This window comes from Mixophyes fleayi, chromosome 5 (assembly GCF_038048845.1).
Source record: "Mixophyes fleayi isolate aMixFle1 chromosome 5, aMixFle1.hap1, whole genome shotgun sequence".
Classification (NCBI taxonomy): domain Eukaryota; kingdom Metazoa; phylum Chordata; class Amphibia; order Anura; family Limnodynastidae; genus Mixophyes; species Mixophyes fleayi.
In genome coordinates, this window is record NC_134406.1 from 82,546,401 (window position 1) to 82,560,726 (window position 14,326).

Consider the following 14,326-nt stretch of genomic DNA (forward strand, 5'->3'; position numbering starts at 1 on the left):
AAAAAAAAAAAAAAAAAAAAAAAAAAAAAATATATATAAAGGACCAGAACATAAAGTTAGCTTCCATTGTTCCCATAGGAAACTCAGCTTGGTTAGTGTGTCAGGCACTTTCTGAGATAACCAGCCCCACCCCTCGAGCCCTCTCAGCAACTCTACAGGCCAATCACAATGCAAATTCATTCTGACGAAAACTGCAAAGAAGGAAAAAAACAAGTAGTATGAAGATGCCAGTGTTATTTTACAATGCATTAAATGAACTAAGGGTTTAGCAGCTACCTGGTATTCTCTATACATTGCAATATAATGTGGTGAAGCAATATAAACAATAATGAGTCATCCACATCAGTCCCTGTCCTACTGGAATTTCTTTGTGTAAAGTTATGTTCCAAGCTTAGTTACTATGCAGCTTTAGTGTTTGGTACAAACTCCTTGAAAAACACAAATGTATTTGTGTGCATCTCTAAAGCCAATTAAGGCCCAATCCAAGTTATTAGTGTCACAATTGTTAACCAATGTTATCCTAAAGTCTATTCCATTTGCAACCAATTCTACACACTTACTTAGAATGCCAGTTTCTCAGATATTTATATACTTACCGAAAATATATATACATTTACAGGTCTGTGTCAAACCAGGCCAACTGATTGCTGTCACCAGGGGGAAGCCCATCCATAAGATCCTGAGCATGGCCTAAATCAGGAAGTCCATCAACTGGATACTCTGCTCCAGGATGATGTCCTCCCATGTCATGATCCATCATAGAGTCCATTCCCATTGCATCTTGCCCATATCCTCCAGCATGGAAAGATCGGTAGCTGGGATCTGAAACAGATTTAGTGATACACTGTCAGAATGGGAACTGTCTAAATGTAATCTCAAGACTACATCACCCAATGTACTTTATTCAAAATTATCCAAGCCCCAAATCAGGTGCCATTGATTTTAATCTCTAGTTGGACAGAAGTATAATCTCATATTTGTAGTTATTCTTTTTTGCATCGTGCTAGAATTTACCAGTATAAACAAATGAACATGTAAGTGTTCAGGACCAAGAGAGCAAACCAAACCCCAGACTCACCATCCTGTCTGTATCCAAGTGGTTCTCCTTGGGCACAAATGTCAACACCAAGATCTCCAGTCTGGAAAGGGTGCAAAGAAAGTGTTATTTTGTCATTTGTTCAAGAGGGCAGTTTCTATGTTTGCAGATAGGAAGTTGCTTACCTCATTCCAAGGCATTGGTTCAGTTCTAAAGAGTGAGCTGGTAAGTTCAACAGACAAACGCTTCTTGTAGTCCTGAGGCTTATCTTCAGACATACGGAATAGGACAGCTGCAGCATATGTTGCTATGGGAAAAATGTTTTAACATAAGACATGATAAGCTTTAATTGAAACCAAACTGTAGTGGCAGAAGTTTTCAATAAGTACACAATTTACTCTACAGTAGCAGCTACAGAGGCTCCCCCCACCTCCCATCTCTTTCCCTCTATCCAAGACTTGGGACCACAAACCAGGTTCTCCAGTGATTGCATTCTAAACTGGGAGGAGAGTGCGCTAATGGGGTATTGCGGGTGAAGCCATCTGCCCTACAGAATGTGGCAGGGAGCCAAAGGAGAGGACCCATCCCAATGTTTTGGAAGATGTGCCAGCCTACCACCCCTATAGCATGGAGTGGAGGTGGGCTGTGCACCACAGAAGCAAACAATTGTTCCCTCCAAGATCTAAAACAATTCCTTAAACTTGTTGAAATTTGGTTCCTTACCAACTCCCTCATTCCGTGAGTGAAGCAATTCAGTAAGAGGAGCTGTAGCACCTTCAGCCTCAATAGCTTCTGCAGCCTCTTTGTCTTGGGCCAGTTCACAAAGCACACCAGCTGCTACTCTTTGGATGTTTTCAATTGGAGAGTATAACAGCTACATTAGGAGAAGAGAACAAAAGCTGAAGTCATCTAAAGTCTTTCAAATAAATTGTAATTCTGGTAGTATTAGAGCACCAGTGAAGTTGCTCTCATGACAGTGTGTTCTCATTATAGATCAACCAGTCATGGCCATAAGTTAGCCCTTATGAACATTAGTGCACCAATGCCAACATGCAATACCACCCTTAACATGCAAAGGCCCAGCACTTACCTGTACAAAAAGTGGAATGGTATTCAGGCCCCTTATAACTATTCTGTTGTGAACATCACGAGCCAAAATGTGCAAGGCTCCTGTGCAGCCTTCAACAATTTCTTCCATACGTACACCTTCCTGTAAGCATAAATCCATGTTAATCTGATTTTATAACTACCACTGCCTTTAAATCTTGTATAGAGGAGAAACAATTCCTGTTTTAGATATGTACCAGCTGAGCACATAAGCAATAGTTATACACTCAAAAGCTAAAGTGATAAACTAAGCTTTTCAAAGCTTAACACAAAATTGTGAACTGAGTAAAAAGAGAACCCTAAACTTTAACAGATTAGTAAAAAAAAAAAAAAAAAAAAAAAAAAAAAAAAAAAGATATTTAAGATAATTCACTGTATTCTAGATGTTAATCTAGACTACTTAACCATGATAATAAAAGAGAAGTGTAGTCTTAGGAAGCTTGTAAAGAGGAAAAGGGGCAACTAGAGAGAAAACCCTCTATTACATACCACAAACTGTTGCTGTGTACCCCCCATTGATGTACGGCGCTGTGTATCCTGGTGCGCACGAACCAGCAGTTGAACCAGCCTTGGAATAGCACCTTGCTCACGTAATGGTGCATGATTAGCTGGGCATAAAGCAAGATTACGAATCAAACCCACAGTTGCCTGAAACAAATCAAAACAAACCATTTAAGTAGAGGCATTATTTTGTTTTAAGAATCTCATGCCTGAGAATTGTTGAGTTTGAGTGTAAAGCCATAAACACACATTCTACTTGCCTTAATAAGTGGCCAGTGAGAAGGTGGGTGCAATAGCTTAACAACCACTGGTAGTCCATAGTGGAGTCTCACTGCATTTTGAGCCATCTCTGCTTCCTGGTGCCTGCTGGTAAGGTGACGAAGTGCACATATAGCAGGCTCTGTGATGTCTTCTCTATCACCAGCACGTAGAACTGTGCGCACCAGTGCTTCAATACCACCAACTTGACAAACCATCATCTTGTTTTTGTAGTTGTTGCATGTGAGATTGGACAGTATGCCAGCTGCACAAGTTACAACATTAATATCATCAGAGCCAAGAAGCTGAACCAAGGTTCCTAGAAGGCCTTCCATTCCCTCCTGAAATATAGAAAGAGTAATAGTTTACTACCAAGAGGGCGTGGGGCTTAACACAAAACACAAGGTTAGATAAGGAATTATAATTTACCTGCTTGGTTGCAGCATCTGAGAGATTCCTCAAAGTCCAAAGACAATTCTGAACCAGGCGCTGGCTCTGGTCTGTGAGGTGCAACCCCAAAGCTTGCATGCCACCTAAAGGACAATAAATTATATAGCAGCCATTTCATAGGATAAGAGTAACATTAAACACATTTGGTATAGCTTAAAAGGCAAACCAAACTTGTTTCAAGGACAGTTACGGAAGTGTACATGAAGTGATATGCTACCTAGAATTAGAGGAATATCTACCAAGCTAGAGGTGCTCAAACCCAGACCTAACTGGTCATGTTTTCAGGGTGTATGCGGAAACAGATGGAATAATTACAGATCCAGAAAATACATTAATTCATCTGAGCATGAATAAAGAAACTGAACTGTTGGTTGCTCTTGAGCACCTCTGTACCAAGCAACACAAAATGGTTTAAGCCAACATGTACTGCCACATGGGGTCTGGACTACTAAACAGTCAATGAAAACTCTAGTCTTAGCATAAACAAAGATACTGTACAATTTAAATACCCTCACTGCAACATTTAAAAAAAAAAAAAAGGGACCTGCTGTTTACTATTGGTAGCAAATCGAATTCCACAGAGTAAGTGTTGTATGAAATATGCATTATGTTTAATTCTCTATGTAGAAAGTATAGCTTGTAATAGGGAACCATCTTCCAAGTCTATTAAAACATGCATTTAGTCTATGTAGCTTTAAAAATACCCTCCCATCACAGCACATGTACAGCATCTGTACACAACTTACCAGCTTCTACAATAGCAGGCTTATTACTGGAGCAGACTGACAGAACCTTCAGCACACGACTTGTTGTCCACAGAAGTTTCTCATAACTGTAAGTCCTCATTATGGTCACCAATGCCTGAGGTCCACCGCTTGCAAGGATAATCAACTAGAGAGCAGAGGGAAAATGTAAAATTTCTAAAAGAGCTACTATCCACATAAATGGCAGATTTTTTGCCAAAACTGAAGCAGAAATAAAGATACTGCAGCACAATTCAGATAAACTTGTGGCTTATGCCTCACTAAGTTATTTGTTGCTGCTAACTAGTATGAAAAGTAAAAGGGAGGTGAAACAAGTGAATTAAGTCAGAATGTTAACTGAAAAACTATGGAACAGATTGCTCATATAAAAAAATAAATAAATTAATATCTACATCATTGTCGCCAGAATGTGCGCTTTTAGATTCAATGAGGAAGGGTCATTGTATAATACACAAGTGTATTGTATTAGGACATTTAGAGAGGGTTCACTTGGGCGTGTTACTGCTGAAACTAGCAGACATCTGCAATAAAATTACTGTATTAATGGTAATAGTAGGGCCAACTGAATTCCCTTAGACAACTTATGGATACAATGGTGGAAAGGGCAACATTGACTGACCTTATTTTAATGTGCTGTTTTGCAATGAACACATTGAAAGTACAGTAAAAGCATATACTGAGCAATTGAAGTTGTTAGTTTTGTCTGACATCCTGCCTTAGACTACTGTAAGTCAAGATTAGTGATGCAGCATACCTTGCTTTCTTGGTTTCCATAGGCCAATATTTGGAGACAATCTGTAGTGATAGCTAGAAATTTGACATTTGTTTTATTCAGCAAAGCAACCATTTTCTGTAATCCACCAGCCAAACGGACAGCCATTTTTGCTCCTTCTTGATGCAAGAGAAGATTGTGCAGTGTTGTGATTGCGTAGAATAGCACAGAGTCCACAGGTGACCTAAAAAGACAGCGAGATTTGATTAACAGTCTGTCAGGCAAACCAAGAGTATACACAATATAACCACTTCAACTGTTAACCCAGTTACTGTTAAACCACACTGTTTGCAGAGCTCTTTTACTTTAAGACTGACATGAATGGTTTTAAACCTGTAGACAAGACAAATGCACCACTAGTTTACTCACCAAGCTTGCAAACCGTGAAGTTACTAACCGGTTTAAATGTGTTAACAGAAAACCCAGTGTACCTTTCATAATGAGGCATGCTGTCAGACAATACACATTTATTAAAACAATTATGTTAGAATTTTATGAAAGTTTGACACCTTTTGTGGTGGCCTTCAACTGAGGAGTTAACATTTTGCATGTCAATTTGAGGGGCAAACAAAAACATACCCAAGCATTTTAACCAAAGCAGGAATGCCTCCAGATTTGAAGATTGCCAACAAGCCCTCACGATGGTGAGAAAGGTTGTGAAGAGTTCCCGCGGTACAACGTGCAGTTTCAACATCATTAGTGTTCTGCATTGTTCGAACAATTGCAGAAACCATCTGTGGAGAACGCATAATAGCGTGGCGGGATGCTTCCTTCTTAGACAGCTGATGAACCATGACCGCGGCTTTGTTGACCACAACCTAAAGAGAAAAAAAGAAAAACCACTTACACCACCAGAGCCCTGCTTAAACAAAGCATACATATAAAAAAATTGGCTAAGCTTGCATCGGAATCTCCATTCCAACCAAACACTGTATAAGTCTCTGTAATCCAGAAAGTATTACTTTCTAGTACTTAGAGATGGCACGTAACTTCTGATCACAATGTTCAAATCTTCAATAAATGAGACAAGATTTCACAGGTGGTTCATGCCGTTTTGAATGTACCTGGTCCTCATCGTTGAGTAACTTTGTCAGCTCAGGGATAGCACGAGTAGCCAGTTCAGCATCATCTTGGTAGTTTATCAAGTTGACCACAGCATGTTTTAGCATCTGTGACGGTTCAGCCAAGCGCTGCACATTTGTAGGATGAGCAGAATCAAACTGTGTTGATGGAATTTGCATGCCTTCATCTAGTGTTTCAGGAAACATGGCAGCACGCACTCTCTGGGCTCTGGTCATTGCAAATTGCCCATCAATATCTAAAAACAAAAAACTGGTTTGTTAGAGTAGCCAACCCTCAGCAAAATTAAGTGTTTGAAAGTACATGCTCTTTAGATGGCTCTGTACCTGCCACTTGATCTTGAGTGAAAGGCTGAGAGAAGCCTTGCTCCCATTCATACAGTACTTGGGATGTATCCACATCTTCATCATCTGGATTTCCTTTACCACTCAAAGACGGAGCAGTTGTTGTGGCTCCAGAATGAATACCAGAATCCAGATAAGACTGTTGCTGCCAGTGGCTGACTGCAGCCTTCCGATCTGGTTCCATTGCCATGTCCAACTCCATTAAGTCAGCTGCAAGAGAAACAGGCAATGAAAAGTTGCAGCATTATATCTGGGCCAGATAAAGTTGTACGTCCTACAGGTTTCTTAGAGACTTGAAGCATTTCAGACAATATTTTAATAATGAACAACTGGCATACACAACATTGCAGGCTCTATGGCCTATGAGACCAAGTGTATAGTTCCAGCAAGCAAAGATGGTAACATTTGTTTTACAATGATCACATGGTCAAATTATATGACATTAAAAAGGCAAACTATGAAATGTAAACAGCTTCAAATCTGGGAAATCTTTGCATACTTGTTAAATCTGAAATTATACAATGTCTCTAAACAATAAAAACATTTGTTACTATTCATAAGCCTACAAAAATGTATGTGGCTAAAGAAATTTGACAAGCTGAAACCTAGGGTATACCAATAGTGTGTATAAACAAACATTTTTACCTTGAGTTGCCATGTTACAGTCTTCAAGAATACTGCTGTGCTTTACAAGTCTAAAAAAAGAAAAACAAAAACAAGTAGTACATTAGAAACTTTAAACAAACAAAAGACATTAACATGGGTGCAGCCTAGAAAGCCATTGGTTTACATGCTGTGGCCCTGTGGAGTCAACCTGATAACAGCGAGATACATGGTGAACATTCTAGAGATCATTTCTAATCCACTTATTACATTACTGCCTCTAGCTGGATCACTATGTGGTGCCATTTCTACAGCAGTTTAATTTGTATTCCCTTTAAAACAACTCAAATGCTATGTATATATGCACTAAAGTGCGTCTAGGACTCTCACTGAAGTCACATGCTCATTTATTTAGCTATAGACAAAACTATCAGCTAGATTGAGATAAGTGGATTGTTTGTGGTATAGTAAAAGTGACAAACTAGGACTAAAAAGTGTAAACACAGATGCTCAGTCTGGCCACCCAGCAACCAGATATGACCACATCAGCAATTATACAGACAAAACTGACTTAGCGTGGTTTGACAACCTGATACACTGTCAGATATGGTCATCTGAACCCCATTCAGATGGGAATCAGGACTCTGGGCCAAAACAAGCAGCGATTTGCATAGATTATGAATAAACTAAATTTCTTTTGCAGATAAAAATGGATTAACCAAGTTCTCATTTTGCAACAAATTCACACTGCTTTACAGGAGTATGCTTTAGCAAGGTAAAGGCAGAAAGCATGGATAGAACTAGGCAACTATGCAGCATATCTTTCCATAGATATTCGACTTCCGTCAACTAACCCATTTGTCAAATTGCAGTGCACAAACCATTGCAATGAAGCCAAACATGTTAAATGAAAGCTTATGGAGAGGTGGTTGTAACAATTTCTGAAGAGCCTATTTTTTCACTCGCCCTTGGTGTAAGTGTTATTTCTATAGCTCCTACATATTATGCAGCACATTTACAGAGAATATTTAATCACTGACATCAGTGCCTGCCCCAGTAGAGCATACGACATCTATGGTCCGTACCACACAGACACTGGTACCCTAGGGTTAGTGTAATCAGAAGCCAATTAACCTACCAGCATGTCTTTGAAGGAAAACACAAACGCAATACAAATAGGGCCCTGGGCAAAATCAAAGCCATGACATCAGCACTGAAGCAGCAATGCCATCTACTGTGTAACCATACTTTAATGAATGAGCTTGATCATTAAAGTATACCAGTTTATTTAATAACCTTTGGGTAGTTTTGAGGAATTTAACAAACTTCACATGTTAGGGACATTTCAAGTTAGTGAAACTTTCTTTGCATTTTCACTTTTGCACTACTCTACACTTATACTTCCTTGAAGTACACTTCAAGGAATTCAAATAAGTCTTGTTTTATAGACAATTTATAAATTGAGATTTGCTGTAGTTTATTAGCACCAGACAAAATACAATAAAATGGATACTCTATGCTACCTTGAAACCCAAAGTACTCTGCTATATGGGTACTTTGCATTTCAGCAAGACAAGCATGAAGGCAGGCTGCAGACCGACAAAAAGAACCAAAACCTTAATTTGCACCTGATGCAATGGAACAGTTGGCACACTTTTTGCTGCAATCTGACTGAGACCAACACCAAATGTTAACACCAGGATTGTAGTCAAGGCAGTAGCCAAAGGCTTTTCCTTTCACACATCTAGAAGAATCCCCTCCCCCCAGAACTGTTGACCAGAGCTACAACATAACATGTGATTTAAGTCACACTGAGGTTTGCATGTGGCTATACATTGAACACATTTTTTATACAAGTAGTATTATCACTTAAACCGTAAAATATAAGCTTATTGTATAGGGATGTGACAGAACTAAACACATTTAACATGTGAATTTAAAATGAGCTCCACTTGAAGACTACATAATATTTTAAAATATGTGAAATTATAAAGACCGCTGAGATATTCTAGAGTGGTAATGATACTTATAAGTGCACATCATTTGACAATGGGAAAAAATGTAATCTAAAACTTGTCAGTGTGATAAGGGTTTGCAACACATAGTTGGATGGGGGATGCAGCTTTTAATGGAGGTTGAATGGATCTTCACAAAATGATAGCAGGCAGTAAGATTCAGTATTTCCAGAACAAGTGCCAACTTCAAAGTTACAAAAACACAAACCCTTGTTCTACAAGGATATTTTCAGGTTGTATCCCTTTAAAAGTACTACTGAAGCTCTTTATTTAGCACTAAAGTTGAAAACTTGTGAATATTGATTCATAGTATAAGCAGAAAGTGGAACTTTTAGAATCTTTACTATAGTATGAAGACTTCCACTACCTAGATTGACTAATTTGCCACTGTTTTTGGTTTGTGGTAATGCAGGATTTCAATAACATTACATTGCAAAATGTAGCACATGCATTGACCAAGCACTTTAAAAATGTCCAATTATGGACTACTGCATAATTTCAGCTACTCAAAGACCTAGGTCTGCATAGCTTAGAAAAGGACAGACCTGTATCCATGTTCACTGGGTACACAGCCCATCATTAGCAGTGTTTAAGGTTGCTCATGCGCACAAGCCATTTTATTTTCTATAATAACTAGGTTTCAATGTATAGCAATCAAAATGTGTCTTGAAGTCTTGCTTGAATTAAGATTTTTTAGAAATCCCATTTTAAAACACTTGATATTTTAAATGGAGCCAATATCGGCAAAACAGGGCCTTTAGTGTTACTGTTGAGCACAAGCTACATTTGGTAGTCACTTGGCAACTCACTGTTCTACAGGAGCCTGGGTTAATATTCTACCTTCACCAACCAGCATGCTTCGCTCCCATGAAATTGGAAAATCTGAAATAGTGGTTTTAAACCCAACAGATGTTTATGTACTGCCCCATCTAAGATTTTTGTGCATGATGTACTTGCCACAGCCTGCCACCCCCCCACAGGGAATCCAAATTTTTATGGACATCACAGTAGAGTGAAACAATTATTGGGTAATGATGGAGCTCTCAGGGGATGGACAACCAATTTGTACATTTTGCAGATAAGGAGGCACTGTACAGCATTTTGTCACATATCTGCAAGTGTTCAATAGCAACTTGCAAAATCATAAAGCCCTGATATTCATAAGCATTACCAAATAAATGCAAGCTAAAGTGTCAATGACATGCAATAGACAGATTATAGAATTGTTAGCTTTAGTACATCATGCCCATCATGGACATGTTCAAAAAAATTCCAGCACAATACTCAAGTCAATTTTTCAGAGCATTCAAGCCCATGTTATATTGCATTTTATTTTCCTACACAAGACCAGTTAAAGAATTAAAGTTAAAATAAGTAGACCCATTAGGGTTTCAAGGCCAGAACAAAGCCGTTCAAGATACCCAACCCTAGCAACATCCAACTCAAATGCAAGAGAAGCTGACAGACCTGAATGCATTATTGCCAATGAACCAAACAGTTGTATGAAAAACCTAGCTGCAGATATTAGGCGAAACCATCGAGTACAGTACTAGGTGTGAGCGAGCTTCAGAGCCCCTACTAAATGTGGAAGATTACCAAAAGAGGTTTAAACACAAGATATCAGTGTGTTCAAATATCCATCTGTTTTATCACCTTAAAAAGGTGTCCCTAAAAAGATCAGGTTAGCACCAGAAATGGCAGCCATGAAAGTTCTTAATAAACTGAAAATTACTGACATAGGTCCTTTGAGCCAACCATTTATTCATAATCCCCCTTCCCCATTAACAAAAACAACATTCTTCCCTAGCTAGCCACAAGACATCCAATTTCTACATTAAAAGCATTTATGGATAGAAGATTATACCTCACAATTGAGGAAAGTTCAGCACTGTCACCAGAAGTGTTGCAAGAATATTATTTTGTTACGAAACATGTGCCGACAACAATAATCCTGCATCTAAAAATCACAAACTTTAAATAAAAATAGAGAGAACATGCAGGCATAGAAACACCATAACTTGTTTTACAAACTGTCGTAAATATGAAAGTTATATTCTTTTTAATGTTCTTTAAAATGAAATGTCTGTAATTGTACTACCTATCAAACTGCCAAGTTAAAAGGGACTTAAGTTACAATGTTTACAGCATGTCAAGAAAGTTGATGTAAATAAAAACACATTAAGTTTAACTAATATAATGTTTAGGTCAGGAGGTAAGCTAAATAAAAAACATCTAATTAAATATTTGCAGAGATAGGCTGCATAATATTACTCTTGTAATAAGTTGACTAAAGCAACAAAGTGTCTACATCTGGTCTATTTTTCACAACTGACAATACTCTGACTTCAGAAATGTTGTGGATAAAATATGCACAATAAGGCATTGAGTATCCATATATTCAGCAGCTAGGGGAGGAATTTCACATTTGCTCACATAAGCACTTTTCAATGCTGCAGAATGTAACCAAGTTGAAAGTAGCTTGTCTTGCAGTCAGTCATCCTACCAAGTGGTTAAAATATATTAAAATGTTAGAATGCTTTGCTGGAAGCACCAACAACTTTAATACATTCTGAAAGAGGCAATTTTAAAGTTAAAATTGATTAGATATTTAAACCATATAGATTGTCCTTAAGCATTCAGTCAAAGTCAATTAAAAAGTCATTAAGTGTACAACAGCCTTGTTTAAAATAGCCGCCTCTTACGTTTTCCAAGATTTTAATAATCAAACATGCAGAACAAAATCTAAATTTCCATGATTCTTACTGACATTTTATTTTAAAAGTAGTATTAGAAATGGGATAATCCATTAATTTCTTATGAAAGTTTTTGATCTTTAAGTTTTGAATGAGGAAAAAAAAAAATCCCCGACAGCTGTAAAAAGCTAGATTCTGGCATCTCTGCCAGGCACTTATGTTTATTATAGGTTACTGCAAACTGGCTCAACAAATGCAAGAGATACACAAGCCTTCTGTTCCTTCAGAGCAAAAAACCATTTCCTCCCTGGGACTGTCACATTCCTGCTTAGTCTTTCATCCAATCAGTACTCACATACTTCTGGGAGGGAGAGGAAAAATGTATGCAAGCAAGACCACCCTTGATATTTAAAAGAGCCAGAGTCTTCTACAATAAAAAAAGTTAGTGTACTTGGATTTAAAGTACATTTTATTCTACTGCTTTGGAGCTATGATTTTTAGTAGCCCCCCTTCAAAGTGAAGCATTATATACCTGTAAAGCAGCCCACAACATACAAAGAGGTACTTATCCCTAGATGGAACTGCAATGCATTAGCCCAAATTAAAAAGAAACAGCTGTAACCTTTACTATATCATGCTACATGAAAACCAAGTCAATATGGATACTACTTTGACAGCATTAAACACCAGAGAATATATGTTTGTGTTTTTAAACGGCTGGTACGTGCAGATGTAAAGTATGCATTAGAACAGTATGCCATAAACTGAACTTCTGAGTCCACTTAACTAGGGTTATGATAACAGAAAACATTTATTCAGCTTCCTCTACCAACATGTTTGTTGATAAACAAAGGCATGCACATAATCAGGAATTTCAGAGAAAGAAACTTGAGTATTCATTGTAGCAGTCTGAGGGAAAAGGAACTCTGTATAAGGGAAGGGGGAGGGAAATCCTGACTTGTCTGCACCTCCGCCCAAGATAAAGCCATTTTAAAAGAACTACAGGAGTTTCATGAGGGAGCTCATGTTTCAAGTGTATAGACAATAGGCAAGGGTAATCAGTTTCAAGCATTAGATACCTACAGCTAGAGCTTCAATGCACTATTAATGGTGTGAGAAGTACCTACCACCTGCATAGCTGCTTAGAAAATGTTGCACTTAGTTCACTGATAAAGAGCACTTTTCCCATAAGACAAATTCAGAACCTTATTGCTTTCAAAAATATACTTATATTTTTTTAAAAGATATAAACACGTACATGAATACGCCTTGTGGCTTCTGAAAATGAAGCCAGAAGCTATGCAAGACAGTATGTGAGTAACCAGAAGTTAAATAGATGTGATCAGGAGAGCAGACTAATAAAATACTAGTTATGTTTATAGAGGATATAACCCACTTGAGTAGATTTCGGGTAAGTTACCTTAAAACCTAGTAAAATCTCAGTTTTACTACCATTCATAAAACACCATTCACATTGTTCCCAAATAAAGCAGTAGCGTGCCCCATCCTGTAGGTTTCTGGGACAGAACAGCTGAAACAGGCAGTGAACTAATACCTAGTTACACATCATACACATGTATAACATTACCAGAGGTGATGTCTGGAGATCCCTGGACAGAAAACCACACGGATATATACACAAGTCCAAGCCCTCATAGAGCACAACACAGGTGCCAGGCTGGGAAACCGACACAATCCACACCCTACAAACATAGAAGGTTTAAGACCAGGAGATCTGTAGCCACATCCTCAGGGAGGCAGCACATACGAGAACCCATGTTATGTCACATGTGATTCACATGAGGACTGTACGTACCGTATGCTCGGCGTGCCCGGGACCTGGTATCACAACGTCGTCCGGTGTTGGCCTCCTCCTCCTCCTCCTCCACCACCAACCCCCGATATCCGTAATCCCCGTCCCACCTTCAGGAGTGACGTTACGTGCGGTGCGGTACCACAGCGGTACTTTAATATCACTGGAATGTTTTGCTTAATCCCGGTGTAGTAATTTTTCTTCCCGTGGCTCCTCGATCAGCCGCACACTATCCACAGCTCCCTCCTCACAACGCAACACAGAGGCTTAAAATGGCGCCGCACACTGTGGTTTTATACCAGGACGGCTCTCCAGGCCTGTATGTATCCTTCCGCCAGCCTCAGCACGCAGCGGGAGGGAAAAATAAAACAAGGAAAGGAGGGGGCGGAGTGATACAAAAATAGTCCCGCCTATCCTTGTTTTCTGGTGCTGCTGATGCTATGTTATCTGTAGACAGTACTGGAAATGTTTTATAGTAAGAGACCACAGGAAGCTACAAAAATGCCCATGAGTAACGCTACATATGCCCTGTCCTTTCATCTGAGCGGCATTGTGTTCCTCTTTAAAGGTTCGGTATGTGTTCAGGCACAGAACTGCAGAAAGGAGACAGGGAAACCGTGTTAATACAGTAAATTAGACATTTTTGCATGATAGCAAATGGATGACAATTTAGAGTATTTTAAATAGCAAACGGGACACGATACTATTGAATTAAAGAAATTTGAATACTGTCGTTGGTTTCAGTGACGTCTACTAAATAACCCGTGTTCCCCGAGATTTGCTCCCAGGTGAAGGGCGGAGGAGGATTCTCCACTGCCCTCATTGTGTGGATCGGGTAACGCGGAGTGATCCTAGTCTGGTGATAGGGCCTACGCACCTTTTCCCCGGGG

General features: G+C 38.9%; 1 protein-coding gene across 2 annotated transcripts; it reads right to left on the reverse strand.

Moving 5' to 3' along the window:
- On the reverse strand, positions 1-13,738 carry CTNNB1 (catenin beta 1). 2 transcript variants are annotated; one of them, XM_075212477.1, is made up of 17 exons: positions 13,440-13,738; positions 13,212-13,326; positions 6,958-7,007; positions 6,295-6,522; positions 5,953-6,206; positions 5,468-5,706; positions 4,871-5,072; positions 4,099-4,243; positions 3,332-3,435; positions 2,905-3,243; positions 2,633-2,791; positions 2,127-2,246; positions 1,760-1,910; positions 1,222-1,343; positions 1,079-1,139; positions 597-822; positions 1-191 (listed from the first exon to the last, which is right to left on the reverse strand). In XM_075212477.1, exons 3-16 carry the CDS (start codon positions 6,968-6,970, stop codon positions 614-616), a joined length of 2,346 nt encoding a protein of 781 aa, XP_075068578.1. In that variant the 5' UTR covers positions 6,971-7,007; positions 13,212-13,326; positions 13,440-13,738; the 3' UTR covers positions 1-191; positions 597-613. The 2 variants fall into 2 exon arrangements, with proteins under 2 accessions (XP_075068578.1, XP_075068577.1); XM_075212476.1 differs by lacking the exon at positions 13,212-13,326.
- Between the last annotated feature and the right edge of the window lie 588 nt (positions 13,739-14,326).